Here is a 19069-nt window from a genome sequence, read left to right on the forward strand (position 1 = left end):
AATGACAGTACGTGTCTCCAGTGATACATATTATTAGTGTCTGGAAAAGTAAAAAGAACAAATACGTGGTTAAACAGATGATACATTTGCACTGAAATCTTCAAAATGATTTTCTGTTGTTCTCCAAATCTGTTCACAAGTTCATCATTTTATTGCATTTCATTCTAGCTTGAAAGTTACCAAATGAAGAAATAACAAAAGAAATCTATGACATGTATCTGCTGAAGGTACATTAATCGTGCTAACTAAATAGAAGCACATCTTAAAGAGTGACAGGACATCTTCTTAAATGCGTGCATTTTACTATGCATCCATAGTTCTGCTTTTTCCAGATATTATTTTTTCACTACTGTGTGTGTCTGTCTATTGGTTTTCCAGGAAAATATCTTTTAACACACTGGGCACAGTGTTGGCTATATTTGAAAGGAAGATCATGTCTCTAGGACATCATCTAAGATATCCAAGACACTTAGTCTGTATTGTGCTCACTATTACTAACAGAGATCCATCTGATTTAACCAAAGGGATAAGACAAACCCAGGCACTCAGCCTCCTGCCTGACAGCTCGCCACCCAGCACATGGGCACAGCCTGCTTGGTCAATTTGTGAACATTTCTGGTTAGCTATATAGAAAATGCTATTTCTCGCTTCTTTGGTACGTATGTGGGAGGGAGATTTTTATGGTACTGGTTGACAGTGCTAGACTGAAAGGAAATCAGCACCCACAAAAACCCAAGGGGGGTTCTGTCAGTCCTTACTTCTTGCTGTTCTAATAACTCTAACCAGAGCTTCATTTTCCTATTTTGGAAAGATAGGCAAAGATACTTTTGCAAAGATACAAATCAAACAATTAATAAATACTAATCAGAATTTAAAAAAATACAACAATAAATGTTAAACAAACAACTAAGCCTGACTTGAAGCTGGGCTTGCTCATCCTGGAGAACAAAAAGCTGCAGTGTGACCTCACTGCAATCTTACAGTACATAAAGGGAGCCTACAAACAGGAGGGGAGTCAACTCTTTGAAAGGGTAGGTAATGGCAGAACAAGGGGAAATGGATTTAAGTTGAAGGAAGGAAGATTTAGGTTGGATGTCAGGGGGAAGTTCTTTACTATGAGAGTGGTGAGGTGCTGGAACAGGCTGCCCAGAGAGGCTGTGGATGCCCGTCCCTGCAGGTGTTCAAGGCCAGGTTGGATGGGGCCCTGGGCAGCCTGGTCTAGCATTAAAAGGGGGATTGGTGGCCCTGCCTGCAGCGGATGGGGATGTGGGGGTGGAGCTTGATGTCCTTTCCAACCCTGGCCATTTTACAATTGTATGATTCTATGACTTGTTTTTTTTTTTTTTTTTTAATTCAAATGGAATAGCTATTTAGTATTGCCTTAATTCGGTCTTCCTCAGTAATAAATAAAAACAGATTTCTTTTGTAGGCTTATTTATTTTGAAATGTGAGTTCTGTATGTATATCAAACAGAAATTTAGTATCTACATAATAGGAAAGAAGTAATTATTTCCTAATTTTTTTAAATAGATTCCCCTTTTATTCTAAAGCTGACCTGACTTCTGATTTTCAGTGAAAAAGCCAGAAATGCAAATACACTAACATAGAATGTGGGACAAAAAAAAGAATGGGCATAATTAAGAGAAGAAGGAAAAATTCTTAGTGAAATGTGAGAGAAACACACAAGCCTGATTCTCACAATGCAGTTGATGCATAGTTAAGCCTGGACTTTTCAGCTATTGTACTGCTTCCTATAGTACTGGTGGATTAGTTGTATGAAATGGAGTCTCATTAATTGTATGAAATAGAGACTCATCTGGAGTAATGTATCCAGGCTTGGAGCCCCCAGGAGAAGAAAGGGGCAGAGTTCTTGGAACGAGTCCAGAGGAGGACCACTAAAAAGATCAGAGAGCTGGAGCACCTCTACTATGAGGAAAGGTTGAGGGAACTGGGCTTCTTTAGTCTAGAGAAGAGAAGGCTCCGGGGAGAACTCACTGTGGCCTTCCAATATTTGAAGGAAACATATAAACAGGAGGGTGGAATGGCTGCTTATGTGGGTGCATATTGATAGGACAAGGGGAAATGGTTTTAAACTAAGACAGGGGAGGTTTAGGTTAGATATTAGGAGGAAGTTTTTCACTCAGAGGGTGGTGACACACTGGAACAGGTTGCCCAAGGAGGCTGTGGATGCTCCATCCCTGGAGGCATTCAAGGCCAGGCTGGATGTGGCTCTGGGAAGCCTGGTCTGGTGGTTGGCAACCCTGCACATAGCAGGGGAGATGAAACTGCATGATCATTGCAGTCCTTTTCAACCCAGACCATTCTATGATTCTATGAAATAACATTACAAAGTTTTTAAAATATCAATTACATGTAGAAGAGATTATTCTTTTACAATCATTGTCTCAAAGCTTGCTGGGGACACAGATGGACAAGTCCAAGCAAGTCCTGGGCAAGGGTTGAGAAATCCTTTGTCTGGATAAAAGTGATGGACAAGTCCTGGGCAAGGGTTGTGAAATTGTTTGTCTGAGGGACTCAGATGGACAAGGCCAGGAGCAACGAGAGAGAGATAAGCTGCAGCTTAATGGCCAGAAGCGGTCTGCTGTGTGGACTTATCCCGAAGATGGCCATCTCCAGAAGTGCTGAATGTGACTCTTACACAAGTGCCTAGGAATGCCACGATGGCAGAAGAAGAAGGATAAAAAGAAGAGCTACAATCACGATGTTTAGGTTTTCTGCCAACAGATTCCTCATGAAGAAGAAGAGGTTTCTGCCATGAGAAGCCTCACGACCTGCCTCTTCCTCCTGGACTTGATCTGCACTCAAACAGAAAATTTTGTGTGCTAATTTCAGAGAAGCACTTTAGAAACACAATTGGAAAGAAGTGACACATAAGCAGAGTTTTCCATCTCTCTTAGTGATTTTCATTCTTTGATTCAAAAAGAATTTTGCCGTGCTCTTTAAAGATCCCTTGCAGAACGTATTATGGCTCACAGTAGAAAGAGTTGTTGAGAAGGACATCACAGTCCTTGACACAAGAATATGAATCACTAGAATTGTCTTCAGCTATATAAGCTGTATCTGTTATACAAAACTACGGATATGTCATTTTATCTATCTAGATCTTTGGTTTAGTTCCTTTTTTTCTATTCCGTCCTGCTAAACTGGAAATCTAATGGTAAGAAACTATCTCTAATTTCATGCAGGTAGGGAAATGGGACCTTTTCTCTCTTCCTAGTCAGTTATGCAATAGAAATAGAGACTATCATAATTTTTTAATTAAAAATGTTCAATATTTTTATTTTGACTGTGTCAGAACAAATGAAAAAAAAGGCCAGGTAAGTGAACTGGGGAAACACTTCATTAGCTTTAGAGAAATCATTTATAAGGTTTCAGAAAACAATCTGAGAAGCATAAAAAGTCCTCTGCAACTGCAAAATGTAGATGTGCTTTCTCCAAAATAGAAGCACACGTTCTGAAGTTCTGAAGAAATCTGACATGTAGCAGATTGTCATGTTATTGCTCTCCATGCTCCTGTGTGGCTCTAAGACTCACAATTTTGGGATGAACAGCAGCACCAGCATCAAGCCTTGTGTCTGGGCTTGTACTACAGAAAGGATAAGATGACTGAAAAGCTAGAGATTTTTCTTACCATTTGTGTTAATAGAATGGAAAAGGGTAAGCAAAGAAAAACTTATGGCAAAGGTATTGATGTTTGTGTTTGGTCTTTCATAGCTTGGGATTTCAGGAAGATGAGGTATGCTAGAGGTGTGTATAGAGGAAGAATCTCACTCAGAGATAACCAAAAGCATTTCTCACTATAGTGGTTATATGATATTAAGGAGTTAGGGTGTTCTTTCACTATCCTGACAATAAAATCCAAAAAAGAGCTAAAATTATCTTGGTACACTTGAGTTACGGCAGATTTTTGAGAGTAAGTGGATGGGTACTGACTCAGGCTGAAGATACTGCTTCTCTCACTGAGGAATCGAAGGAATGAATCAAAGCAATTATGACCTTGCTCAAAGTGATGCCTTTTTCCAGTGCTTAAACTCAGCCATGCCAATTGGCACTACTACAGAAACCAAGTGAAATGTTTCTATCAACACCAAATATCTCTACTATCAACCAGATAATGTGTAGTCCTGTGTGGGGGAGCATGGCTAAGGAAGAGAAACATAGCATTATTGAGAAAACCACGATGGTGTGGCTTGGCATAGCCTCAGAAGGGAAAACTCAAAACTTGTTGTGGGCAATCCAAGTAAATTAGATGTAAGTACCTGAGGGTAGGAATCTCCTGAATTTAACACTTATCCTACCATCCCTTTCTAGAAAATATCAAAAAATCAGCCTCATTACAGAAACATAAAAATCTGAAAGGAAAACTATATAATAAAAAATGCACATGCTGGCTTGTGCACAGTTCTGGAGTTTGGATTTCAGATACATTGTTGTGATCCAGAAAAGAATGTTCCATGAAGACAGACCTCAAATACAGAGTGGGTACAGCTTCTGCCATGAACCATGGCACAAGGCATGTGGAGAGGTGAAATTTCAGAATAGCTTATTTCTTAGGTAAAATTAATCCTATCCAAATTAGTCAGTAGTCAAATGAACGACTTTCTGAATGTGTTTGTATGACTGGCTAAGACACAGGAACATTGTAAATTAGGTATAATTCCTACCCTTGACTGTCTTAGAACAGTTAATGGAAAGAGGACTCCGTCAGCTTTCAGGCTTACCCTGCAGAGGCATTAGCCAGATTCACAGTGTCTGACTCACCCCGTTGAGGACAAGCACTGCTTTTTTTATGACTTGTCATAATGCACTAAGTGCTTATTTTAGGTAGCTAAAATCCAGACCTCTATGAAGTCAGAGGAGGTCAACACCTAGTTCCATTAAAATCAATATCCAGTCCAGTTCTGAATGATCTGAACAAAGAGCACAAGGTTACGTTCGAAAAGAATTGACTATGCAGGTGATAATCGAGAAAAAAAAAAAAAAGAAAAAAAAAAAAAAGAAGAGTAGCTTCAGGAAGGAAATAAAATGCATGTCTGAGATCAGTGAGTTCTGACTGTGTGTCAAATTACTTCGTTGCCTGTGCAACTGAGTGCATACTCCGTGCATATACCTACGTAGGATGGTGGATGTACTCTGGACTCCTGGTAATACAGCATATTTTTTCTAATTCACATTTGCATGCTGTGTGAAAGAAATTATATGCGTATAAATCCACACACAATAAAGCTGAGGGGATAAATATTTTTCTAAATATACTTTAAAAGACACTCAAATGGGTGTTCTGTTTTACTGCAACATAGGCTGAACGTGGGGAGATTTTCATCACAACTATAGAAAGCATGTGTTAAAATATAATGGCATCAGTGACACAAAAAATGGGCAAATGAACATCACAGCAATACAACATCATCTATTTTTCTCCTGGCAACAGTGACAGAAAAAGTCCTTTCTAAATCAGCCATACGATTAATTCTCAGTTTCTCTATCTTTTGCCTTTAAAAGAAAATGTGATGCATATATGTCTGTGAGGATTACTTTACATGCTTTTGTATCACAAATGGCATTTTTTAATTCTGTGATTTCAGCAGCAGATGCATCAGGATCCAGTGTGAGCAGCGCTGTGCGGGCCCCGCTGCCAGCAGATGGCAATCCTGTCTTGCAGGTCCTGCACTGCCAGTGGGCAGCGAACCTGGCCCCCCAACCGTGGGATCACTGAGGAGTGGATAGGTGACCCTAAATTACTCTCCCATTGCTTTACAAAATGCTCCTTTCAAGGAATTATTTTATTATTTTCCAGTATTTAAGACCTCATTCAAGCACTGGGTAAAGACAGGTCTATATGCTGGAGCAGATACTGCTCAGTGCAAGCTATCTGTGTGGAACAGTGTTTTCTTTACATAACAGCAGCTTTCTGTGAATAACTCATGGAAGATCCTGGCCTTCCTTCTCAGTTCAACAGCACCTATATCCTGCTGTTCTCCATGTTCATACACAACCTCCTAAGGTAATAAAACTATCAGCTTAAATATAAACAACAATCAGTAGAAAGCATTTTATAGCTAGAAATACATGGTCTTGTGAATTGCAAGTAATACAAGATTCAAATAAGCTTTTTTTTTTCTTTTTTTTTTTTTTTTTCTTCTCAAACACGATCAGTTTTTCCCCCTTAAGGTGCAGAAGGAGGGCACCATGATGATACAACAGCACTGTGCTGCTCTATCAGCCCAAAGGCCCCAGCGTGGGACACATCAGGCAGGGAGGTGCTGCCCACAGCCCTGTGCAGGGAAAGGGGCTCAGAGCTCAGGCACTGGCTGCTGTGATAAGAATCTTACAGGAAGGCAAATAGAGTGTTCATGTGAACCTACAGATGTCAGCCCATGAAGATAAACCAAAGGGAAGAGTAGGCAATCTCATTTCCACTGAGAAAATAAACAAAAAGCAATGCACAGTGTTATCTCATTTGGAATTTCAGTGCTTACAGAGACATTAAAAGGAGTGTTACCTGTTCTAAGAGATTCTGCAGCCTCTCTATTTCACAGTCTATTACAAATTTCTTTTCTTGTCTTCGGTCCAGGTCTTCTAAAAGCCGCCTGTAGCTGGCATCATTGAAATTCTCCACGCAGATGGCACTGACTTGCCAGCTATTTTGTCCTGCTTTTTCCATAATAGCTTGAAGTATTGAATAACCTAAAAGAAAAGGATACAATATACTATTAACACAACAGTTGTTTTTTATTATTGTTAAATAGGAATTGTTCTTAAACAATATTACGTCTGTTAATATTGGCTCCTGCAGGGAGAGGAATAAGATAAAGTCTGTATCCCTACCTATGTTATTAGCCATGATCAGAGCACATTATGTAATTAATGACAATTACAATTGCTATAATCAGAACTCTTGGAATGATGCTCAGTATTTTGGATAAGCCACATTTGATTTATACATATAAATTCATCCTGTCAACCATTCAATTTCCCAGATTGGTTTCATACAAACTTATATATCCACACCTTTCTCATGATACCACAAAGAAAATACCAGCGTCCACTCATTCACCAGAAAGATTTGTATGCTAAAAAAGCAGAGTATTAGACTCTGAGATGCTTTGTTGTTTGTTGTCAGTGGACTTTTTGTTTTTTGAAAACATTTAAGCCAAGTGACTTTTGATGCTTCTCAATAAGAATTTACTGTCTCTTGCTTTTATACATAGGAGCAGAAAGGTGTGTAACTGAATTCTTTCATGCAGAAAAAAAAAACAGCACCCATTGGCATTCATCAGCTCTCGCTGAATGTTTCTGGAGAGCAAACAGTGGTTGTGAGCACAATGAGGCAGGAACGGTGAGTTTCAGCAGTGGTCATAAGGGCACCTGCACTGATGCAGATTGTTACGAGTGCAGCATGCAGGCTCTTGTTCATTGCTGGTGAAAATGCACAGCTAATGGCAGTGACTGTGTTGAGAAATAGTGCTTTGCAGCTGACAATCTGCTCTATCAAACAGTGTTACTGTACTCTTTGTATCTGCTGTAGTGTTCACGGAAAAATAATAAGAAGGCATTACTTTCAGAGTAACTTCCGTATTTATGCCAGTAAAGATATGTGTGAATAAAAATCACCGATCTATTTCAGTGATCCTATATAGCTTTAATCGATGCATGCAAAGTGACTAGAGGTCAACAAATGAAGGGCACCACGGAGGCATTAATTATTACTCCTGCTCTTTGTCATTACTATTTGATGCCCCCACTGTCATCTGTGAGTCCATTCACAGGCGACGAAGGCAGCACCTGCACCCAGGTCTCTGCCTGAGCCCACAGGGCAGGCTCCCTGCCCATAACCTCCTGCCACTCCCCTCAATCCTAATTTTTCTCACTAGAGACATGCAGCACAGAGGCAGGAGAAGAGCTTGAGCCTACACAGGACACCTTGCACATCTTGCCCTGACTTGCCCAAGCATTTCCTGAAGTTGGAAGCAGGTACTATCCCACTTTTTATCTAAATGGGGAATTAGTATAAAGCAAAGAAAGTTTCACATCTCACATCCAGAACTAATGTTTAAGAAAAACAAGGGCAGGAATGCTTGTTGACAACACACTGATAGAAATGATACAATTCAAAGAAAATGCCTCTGTCCAGAATCAAAACACAAAAAATTTTAATTGCTATCTTGTTTTTCCCACTATCTTCGAAAGATTTCACCTCTTCAAACTCTCATGTGATGACATGGATACACTTGGTGCCTTCCTTCTCTCTTCCACAGGATGATCCCATGCACAGGCACAGGGATCCCCAGCTGTTATTGCAACGCACTTGGAGGCATCACTGCATGGCAGGCTCCCCGTGAAAGATACTGACTGAGAATCCCACAGACTGCAAGATGGGCCTTGTAAGTTACAGAAAGAGTATTGTGAGTGTGCAGTTGTTAACTGATAAAGTAGACCAACAAAACTACCAAACACCAGGCTTGCTACCCAGTAAAATAAAATCAGATGCTCATTTTTTTAAAATCAGAATATGCAGATTTTAGGACATATGACACTAATTCTATTGCAAATTAGGAGTAGTTATTTTCTCGCTGGCTCCTATGGCAATTGCAGTCCTCGAAGTGTTAACTTAAAATCTGTATCTTCTTGTTATTTAAGATAAAAATGCAAACGCCTATAATGAAAACACAAATTGTGTAATTTATTTTATCTTATAAATCAGACATTCAATTTACAAAAAAAATGTTTTACCTTAGGAAATACATTCAAATACTTCATGCATTGACTGATAAAGCATTTCTGTACTCAGCATATATTTTTAACCTGATGACTGCTATTTTTTTCAAAGAGCCATACAGTTTTCCTGTTAATCGCTACATAATTATTCTGCTTTTCCTGTTGCTATATTTGATCTCCTTTTTGTCTGTAATTATCTCTGCAAATCATGATGTGATTCTTTCCCAAACATTGTATTTCTTGCTTCATTTCCTATTCATTTCCATATATAGATGTACATTAAGACTACTCCAGTGTTATAGGGGTTCCTGCTTCATTTACACTGTAGCTTTGACTTGGTCTTTGCTACAAAGACAGTCAACATTTACGTAATTCAGCTTCCTGACACAAATTAACATTTTCTTTGATTCAGAATGAATGGTGTTTGAAAGAGCAATTGACATCCCCTCATTCCCCCCTTAATTCATTTTGACAACTTTACTGAGATGTGTTTTGATCAAACTGGGAGTTTATCCCAGCATAAAGCATGACAAATATCAGGCAAACACAAAGAAAAGCTTTTCTTCTACCTTGGATCAAGGTTTGACTTGCCATCTTTCATTAGTAACTGCCTCCATTTAGGCATTTTGGGCTTCTACAGCTTCTCATCAGTAGCTGGCACTCAGACATGGGTTTTCACGTTAGTATATCTTTCATGTAGAGCATAAAACAGGTCATCTGACTAACTGGATATAGCACACATCTCCATAAGATGTGAGGGATTCCAGTGCAGGTAATTCTTAGTACAGTTATATATTCAGTGCACAAGAAGAAATTTTAATAAAACAGCCTGACAAGGATGGAGTTTATGCAGAATGAATAAAGGCAATGGGTCAGATAGGTCAGATGGCATCAAAATTACATATGCAGAGGAAAATCGCTATTTGTTAAAATAATTGGCAACAGTCAAGAGGAAAAAAAAAGCTTTATGTGATGTTGTAAATATCTTATACAGCAAAAAAACTGAAACTACCCCACAATAATACTATCAATACAGAAACTAAGTGCAGTGCTTCTGCTTAGACAAAATTCTTAGACTTCAGAGATGTGTTTGCCCAAGCAAAGACATCAGAAATGAATCGTACAGCTGTGCTCCGAAAAGTATTTGTTTTCTGGTTATCTGCTGTTTATCCTCAGTTATGTCACAGACAGATAAATGATTCATTTTCTGGATGTTTAGTGATTTGTGTAAATTTCATTCCATGTATTGTGGAATATTACTGCCTTCACAAAAGCAAACTAAAAAAGAAGCTAACTCCTGTCAATGTTTTTTTATTTAAACCATTATTTTACAAAATGCTTAGGTCCACACCAAGAAACAAAAGAAAAGGAAGTTGTTAGATACATATATAATAACCTTTCCTCACCAATTCAACCTTTAAATCCAGTTAAATCATTAGGAAAAAATGCAAATTACTTGGTCCAGACATAACTGGTTGAAGACTGAGGGTCTTTATCAACAGAATACCTGCCCTTCCAGCAGTTTGATTATTTAAATTAGGAAATCTAAACAAAAAAAAAGTATCACGGAAATTGCTTGGAAACACTGTTGAAGTCTTTCTTAAATGCAAAGATTCTATATGCAAGAATATCTTCTTTTTTTTTACAGGACTGTGATCCTATGGAATTTTCCTCTAATGACCTGCAAGGAGAAGTCTGCCAACTGCTTTTGTGGGTCACTGCTCAAATGCAGACTCTATTGACAACTGCTCAATGTTCAGTAATAGCAGCTCCACTTCACTACCCTGGAATCAAACCTGAGACAGGAAAAGTCTGCAGTGAACAGGGATATCAGCAGCTCAATCAGGTTGCTCAGAGCCCTGACCAGCCTGACCTTGAGTGTCTCCAGCGATGGGACATCCTCTCTGGGCAGCCTGTGCCAGTGCTTCAACACCCTTTGTTGTAAAAAAAGTCTTCTTATGTTCAATCTAAATCTCCCATCTTGGAAGTTTGAAGCCATTTCCCCTTTCCTGTCACAACAGAATATCTAAAGAGTCTGTCCCCTTCTTTCTTATAGCTCCCCTTTAGATACTGAAAGGCTGCTCTCAGGTCTCCCATGAGCCTTCTCTTCTCCAGGTTGAACAGCCACAGCTCTCTCAGCCTATTTACTTCTGTTTTATGGTGAAGTGGAACTGTGATAATCTAACACACTACTACTGTTTTCCAAATGGATACTTGACAACTGTCTGGTTGAAAAACAAAAAGAAACACAAAGAGTTGTTTCTCTCTTTTCCTGTAAAATCAGACTAGACAACGTTTATCTCCAAAAATTTACTTACTAGGAACAATACTGCAGCTAAGTACCTTGTATGTTTTTAACCCTACTTCCATCATTACCCATTGCATTTTTCACTGCAAAATGCATCAATCATAGAGAAGCAATGCCAGGTGTGCACCTGGCCTTATGTCTGTTTAAAGAGAGATTAGTAATTCTTCAGAGACAATCACCTGCTGGAGAACAAAGTGTGCAAAGCACATTGTAAGTGCCTGAATTCGGGAGTCCAGGCTTTCTCCTTGCCAGTACTGCACTGCCCCGTCTTTACTCTTCCTTCCCCTTCCCTCCAAGTAGCTGAAATCACGAGTCATCTTTTTCAATTATAGAAGTTCAGTAGTCCTTCAGTGTTTTTATTTGTCTTCTTCCGCTCCAGCTAGGCTTGCCCCCATTCAATTTCATTTCAGTAGTCAATGCCTTAATTTTATTTATTTCCATTTAAATGAAAAGGAAAATCTGATACCTAATTCTCAGTGTGTTCAGAATAAAATGATCAGAGAAACATTTCTTGATTTTTTTCCTGCCTGAAGACACATGGTTGGCTTGTTTCCTTTTCTTTCTCTCCATTTCTTTTACCTTTTTGCTTGTTTGCTTTCACCAGCAATATTTCAGTGATCAATTACAGAGTTATAATTAGAATTCTAATAACTTTCATCTTCCAGAAACCTGTTAATTCTGGGAAATCTCTTCTGCTGTCCCTCTAAGTGGATCCAGTTGTTGCTGATGGGTTTGCCAAGAATCAGCCAGCAAAGTGGCCACTTGCTCTGAAGAACAGCACCCCAGTAATAAATCATGGTAGGGGATTATGGGGCAGAAAATAACTTACTATTAATTTTCTATGTCACACAGTGTGCACTGTTTATATATTATTACTGTTCTTTTCTTTTCTGACAGTAGTGACTGACACGAGTTAGCAGGTTAATGAATTTAGGAACAACACATGCAATGTATTTCTGTTATGGCCCAAGGAGGAGAAGACAGCTCTGCATAACACAGACTTTTTTTGTCTTTTTCAAAACAGACATTATATACTGCACATTGCTGAAATGCAAATACATTTTTTTCTAGTCCATGTAACTTTCCAGGAGGAACAAAAATCCAGTTGTTCCAAAAACTATCTATGATCCCTCAGCTACAGAGGCTGAGACGCTGGAGGTATTTCATGAAAGTGACTTCAGTCTAATGGAATTCATACGAGGATCAGTGAAAGAAATGCATTTGTTGTAAATCCAACAAACAGCAGAAGTGGAGAATAAATGATCAAATCATTTGCCATGGATAAGCCAATATAGATGACTATCAGGGTTGGATTCCTGTTACTTAAAGCTAGCTGTCTATAAAAGAAGGTGTATAAGTTAATCATTCAGGCTTCCACAACAGAGACGGATCTCCCGTAAAAAAGGTGTTTTTTTTTGTTGTTTTTTTTTTTTTTTGTCTTAGATATTTATTTCAGAGGTGCTTTTCTGTTCTACAGAAAAGGAATCTGGACAGGAAGCTTAGTGAAAATACCTGCCATTTATACAGCCTAACCCTGGCAAGATTAATCCTGACACTACAGTGATGAAACCCATACAAATAATACATAGTACAAATGATGCATGATTGTATTGGATGTGTTCCTCCAGTAATTACAAACATCCACATTCATTTGTATTTTAGTTTTTCCTCATTACAGTTGATAACTTCTTATTAACACACGATCTTGTTTTATTTTTTATTTTATATTTTTGGCCAGTATGCGGCTTCCTGAACTGATATTTATAAGCTTAGACATACAACCTTTGACACATGATTACTCATTCACATGCCTGACCTTCTCCACATTTAAGCTACAGCCAGATCATTCAACACAAAAAACACACAAACTGGTTAAGTCAGATGCCAGAGTAAAAGCTACAAGTTGAAGTGAGTTCTGAGTCCTTCTTAGGTCTAATTCACTGAATTGACAAAAAGATTGGGAAATAAGACAAGGAGCTCAAGAAACAATCCCATCTATTCCTCTCTATCCCTCCATCCCCAAAGGCAGATGAATTATATTTAAATCAGTCTAGACAGGTATCTTTGTTTGTCCTTAAAAACCTCTAAAGAGGAGCTGTAGCTTCCTAGGTAATATATTCATTGCTTAATTATCCTTATCACTAGGAGATGTTTCCTGAAGTCAAACTTAAATCTCCCCTGGCACAATTTAAAGCCACTCATTTCTGTCCTACCCTAGTAGATGTAGAGAATGGTTTATTCCTGTCTTCTTTAAAGCAATCCTTCACATAACTGAAGATTGCTGTTTCATTTCTCTTCTGCCTGCTCTTCTCTGGATGAAACATGATTTTCAGGCTTTTCTTGTGGAACATGTTTTTGTCTAGATTCTGGCTATTTTCTTTCCTTTCCTCAGGATGGGCTGCAATTGATCCACATCTTTCTTGAAGTGCAGTGCTGAAAATGCTATATATTTTAAACACACATTCCTAAGCAGACACAGTCCCTTCATTCTTTTTAATCATCTAAAAGTTAAATGTTTTCCATATTTTTTTCATCTAAACCATTAACAAAGACACTCTGAAAAACTGATGCCAGAATAGGTCACTACCTGATACTCCCTTATTTGACAGTGAACCTCATCTACATTTTTCTGAGTCCAAGCATGATGATTGTTTTGTCGTATTCTAGAAATTCAATTGAGACAAAATTTCCTTACCTCATTTAGAAAAAAATCATATAAACTATTCAAAAATTCCTACTAGAATGAGACACCTATTTTTTTCAAAGTACATAAAATTTGCTAGTTTGTATACGAATGAAATTTGCTTGATCCAGCATGACTTGCCCCCAATAAATCCATGTCAGTGTTCATTTAGTCTTCCAAACTCTACGCAGTTTTAATTATATATGTTATATTACATATGTTATGTTACATACATACATTATGGTATGATGTAGGTTATGAACTATGTCACCATTACTGTCAGTGATCAGGATAATTTTATTGCAGATGGATCTGAAATGAAACCGTGGAAACAATGGATGACATTTAGCCATTGTCTCTACTGTTGTCTGCTTCACAGATTTCAGAATATATGATGACAAAGGAAATTATCCTTATGATCTGAGTTTATGCATCTTGACTCACTGATATCTATGACCTGGAATAACTTCTCAGTGTTGTAAGACACCTCCAAAACAAGCTCTATCAGTTGTCTGTGGTCAGACTTTCTGTCATTCTCTTTCTCAATGCTGCGGAGAGCTGTGCATGTATAACATTAGCTGAAGTGTGTAATAATTTTCTTTTCCTGAGATGGATATAAGAAATGGTGTTAGTATGTTTCAGACACAACCTTTTTTCCAAACAAGTCTTAAGAGTAACAACAGCATGTAGATTACATGCTTTCAGCAAGTAAATGGGAGGTGGCCTGGCCATGGAAATTCATGATCAAAGGTTCAGGCAGTGTCAAGTCCCATTTGTGCAGTACCCACTCTGTAGCAAAATGTTCCCCTTCTTTGCATTTCATACTTCCACCTCTGTGTGAAATACACTGTGAAGGTTTTTCATCAAAATGCCATGCAATAAAGATGATGGAAAAGTTGAGAGGAACTGCAGAGAAATCTTGGTTTGGAAGGCAGTCTGACAGCTGCCCTTGTGCTCTCCCAGCTCTCAAATGTCATTACCATTCCCACATCACTATATGACTTCAAAGTAAAACTGTAACACCAAGACTAGTAACATTTTTAATGACTACATACAAAGAGATGAATACATGTGAGCATAGTTGCAAATATATGCTAAGCACTATTATGTGTATTATTAGCATTTTATATTTTCTTTCCCTGAACTATGCCAAAGGGCTCAGTTACAACCGAATCAAAAAAGAAGTGTTAAGCTCCTCCGACGTTTACAAGTAGTAATGAAGAAAATTTCTTAAATTTTTTAAATTCTTACTTAGAACTTTGAATGCTAAATCAGAATTTATGTCATTACAGATTAATGAGAAAAATGTAAGTCTCAGACTGAAACAATAAGCACTCACACTAAGAAGTATTCATTTTAAGAGAGAGGCAATTTTTATTCTATTTCCTCGTAGAAGCTATGTTAAGGCACATGCAAGATAAAGAGATTTGAGACAGCCAGCATGTCTTCACCAAGGGCAGATTGTGCCTGACCAATCTGGTGGCCTTCTATGATGGAGTGGCAGCTTCAGTGGATGGGAAAAAGGCAGTGGATGTCATCTACCTGGATTTCTGCTAGGCCTTTGACATGGTCCCTCACTACATCCTTCTCTCTAAATTGGAGAGGTGTGGATTTGAAGGATGGACTGTTCGATGGATGAGGAATTGGCTGTCTGGATGCAGCCAAAGGGTTGTGATTAATGGTTCTGTGTCAGGGTGGAGGCTGGTCACAAGAGGTGTCCTTCAGGGTTGGTCTAGGGACTGGCGCTCTTTGACATTTTAATCAGTGACATAGATGATGGCATGGAGTGCACCCTCAGCAAGTCTGCAGATGACACCAAGGTAAGTGATGCAGTCGATACAGTGGGTGGAAGGGAAGCCATCCAGGGGGACCTGGACAGGCTGGAAAAGTGGGCCCATATGAACCTAATGAGATTCAACAATGTTAAGTGCAAGGTTCTGTACCTGGGCTGGGGCAATCCCAGGTATTTATATAGAATGGGGTAAGACCTTGAGAGAAGCCCTGTGGAGAAGAATGTGGGGGTCCTGGTAAATGAGAAGCTGGACATGAGGCAGCACAGTGCGTTTGCAGCCTGGAAGGCCAACTATATCCTGGGCTGCATTAAAAAGAGGAAGCCAGCAGGGAGAGAGAGGTGATTGTCCACCTCTTGTGAGGCCCCATCTGCAGTACTGTGTTCAGATCTGGGGCCCCCAGCACAAGGAAAAACATGCAGCTCTTGGAGTGTGTCCAGAGGAATGAATTGAATGTCTTTGCAATTCTTGCTTTACAGTCATAGATACGCAGACCTGAGCAGTTCCTTTGATGATGTAAGATAGCTAAGGTAACATTGAGATACTTGAGAGAGACATGGGGAAGAGGAAGCAAAGAATTGTGTGATTTTCACTCTGAACACTGCTTTACTGCTACATGACTAAACCTCTTTTTTAGTCCACATTATAAAAAATAATGGTAAAATATTTGACAGAGTTCAGAGAAGCAAATCAGAATGATTTGAGGCCAATATATAAAACATGACTTGCAGTACAAGACTTAGAGGAAGATTTCTCCCACCTAACTGTTACATTGCTAAGCCTATGCCAGTTACTCTTCAGCCAGCAATAGGGGGAAAACAGGCCTCTTCTGAAGGCAATTAACAAAATATCTTAACATCTACCACATAAAAGAAATTTTCCTTTTCTCTCTATTGAGTATGGAGGCAGTTTACTCAGACTAAGCTTCTTTCTCTTTAATTGATGTAACTAGTTGGATATGCACGTAAGATATTTGCTATTGAGAATAAAATGCAAACTATTAACAGTGAAAAAGATTTTTAACCACAGTTGCTTCAGATTCTCTGCTCTTTGATGCCTGAGTGACTTTCTGAAAGATACATTTTATTCTCAGGCACCTTATTAGACTGCATACTGTGGTACTTTTATGATGGAAATAAGTACGGCTAATGGAAGGAGAGAGCTGTACCTGCCACACACATGCCTCCTAACTTCTCCTATTTTATTAACTTACATATGAAAGCATAACTTTTCATTTAAGTAGAATTAAAAGTTAGGTTACTTTTACACTTCTCTTGTGGAGGTTGGGCAGCTTCACATAGGTTTTCTTTGATTATTCTGAGGAAGGGATTTGCATACAATTACAGAGACAATTTCAGCTCCTAGCAGGAACAAACACAGGATGAAGTAACTACTCACTATATGATTAGACTAATTTATTACATCCCGCTGAGGCAAGCTACATTCCAAGAAGTAATCATAAACTCATGTTCAAAGCTCTGGTAGAATGAATATATTTAACAATTCAAATTAAATTTCAGCTGTAGGAATTGACATTTAGTGGGAAACACAGAAATAGGCAAGGTATAATGACAAAGATAACAGGTAAAAGAATACAGACATTAAAAGCTCTGAACGGTTTGTCTGAAAACAAGCCAGTACAGAAAATTGTAATACAATCCTGGCAAGTTTCTGCTATTAAACATATGTTGATCTCAACTTCGGTTAGTTTTAACTGACCTTGGTATTAGTGTGAAAATGAACACAGTGACCAGATGAAAACTGCTCCATAAAAGTTAAGTGCCTGTGACATTTCATTATCCAATGGCACTTGCACTGACCATTCTGAAAGCAAACAGCCTTAAGAATTTTGTTCATTTTAGAGCTGGGTATTTCTTTCCCCTGAACAGGTGTTTGTTCACAGAAAAGTGCACTCCAGTGACATCCCAAATCTTAATGAAAATGAGGGAGTTTTTCTGCCTTGGACTCGCCAAAATGAAAAAAAGAAAAAAAGGTTCCAAAAGAGTGGAAAACATCTAACAAAAATTGACACTGCTTAATTATTTCAGATTAGAGCATCTCTGTGAGCAGAGAAAAAAAAAGACATCATTTGGTACCTGCATAATTGTCACCCAGCAAAGAACTGGTAGCAATACACTCCCTCCCTCTGTGCACTGTGGTACAAACAGTATTCATCAGAGTGGGAAACTTTAACTGCACTCTTCAGTGGTTAAGCATCTTATAAAAGAATACCCTAAAAAAGCTGCAGAGCATTTGTAAACTGGCAATAGAAATTTGAAGAAGTGGAGAGCTCTCCTTGTACAGGAGAGCAATGAGAAATGAGCATCCAGTTGTACTCAACAGATATATAATACTTTATAAGATCAAGAACACATGATTGGCATTTTAGACTGCTAAATTTATCTTGAGTTTTCTTATAAACTGCTATCCTTAGGCTTATTGCTGAAAAAATGCTGTGAAAAAAACTAAAAAAATACTGCTCAATAATATTTTCTGTATTCTTTGGCCTCTGATCCCATTGCTCTTTTCAATGAGACTGTTGAGATGCTGTTTCATAATAGAACATCTTAAATGCTCCGAATTACCTCAGCTGTCTTATTTTCCTCAGGAGATACAATGCAGATTTGTTTTTTCCAGTCTGCTTAATATATGATGTCCAGCCTTCTCAGCCTGAGGGTTGAGACATTATTCCAGAAAGGGCAGTGGGCCATGAGTAACACTGGAGGGCATTTTCTCTGGAAGAAGCAAGGAAGAGAGAATACTCCACACCCAACTCCTTCACTGGAGATGCTCAAGAGTCTCCAGCAGACCAAATTGCAGCTATAAAACTCCATGTAATTCCTTAACCACATCAGATTTTGGTTGTCTAATTGCATCTTCATCCATGGAGATGTCTGCCCTGGGGCCAAGCTTGCCTGGGCTGGAGTTGCTCTGGAGCATGTTGTGACCCAGGAATGTTCACGACAGCCACAACGAAGAGATTTTTCTTTAATAAAGTAAACATCAAAATATCTGTTTATTGAAAAATATTCTGGGGGATAGCAGTTCTACTTGCATTCAATATCCTATTTACATTGGCGTCTTGCCTTGTGTATCACTGAATGAAATAGTGAAAAAACCTTAGTGGCTTAGCTAAAGAATGTATTTTATGCAAGCAAAAAGGTTGTAATTACTTGAAAGATACTTCTTAAAGGTTTTATCTCTGTCTGAAAAAGTTAATATTCACTTTCATCTCCATAGTAGTTTAAATGAACAAGTCCTCTTTCAGCAAGTGTCTATTGTTAATTCATTTTTAAGATTAAAAAGGTTATTCTGATTCTGAGACAACTATCAGGAAATATGAGAAAGGCCTGTAAAATACACTCTGCGAGAGAATGCAGATAAAATTTGTAGGCACCCTGCTAGGAATAACTGTTTGCGTTTATATCAATAATGTTGTGCTCAGAGGTGTAATTGTCCAAAGGATATACTGAAAATTGCACAGACAAGAGGAGTTAGTACTTAAATATATTATGAAGGGCAATTGTGCCATCTTTTCTTTTTCCCTTC

The 19069-nt window shown here is 38.5% G+C and overlaps 1 protein-coding gene across 3 annotated transcripts in view; it reads right to left on the minus strand.

Annotated features, from left to right (window-relative positions):
* GRIA4 (glutamate ionotropic receptor AMPA type subunit 4) overlaps positions 1-19069 on the minus strand; it is a 220250-nt gene that overhangs the window by 83377 nt on the left and 117804 nt on the right. For all 3 annotated transcript variants that reach the window (XM_042838826.1, XM_042838825.1, XM_042838827.1), the window contains exon 4: positions 6524-6708. In XM_042838826.1, the coding sequence (XP_042694760.1) occupies positions 6524-6708 (185 nt within the window). The remainder of the gene's footprint in view (positions 1-6523; positions 6709-19069) is intronic.

This window comes from Centrocercus urophasianus, unplaced genomic scaffold (assembly GCF_019232065.1).
Source record: "Centrocercus urophasianus isolate 14NV4802_14NV808 unplaced genomic scaffold, USGS_Curo_1.0 seq_9, whole genome shotgun sequence".
Lineage (NCBI taxonomy): Eukaryota > Metazoa > Chordata > Aves > Galliformes > Phasianidae > Centrocercus > Centrocercus urophasianus.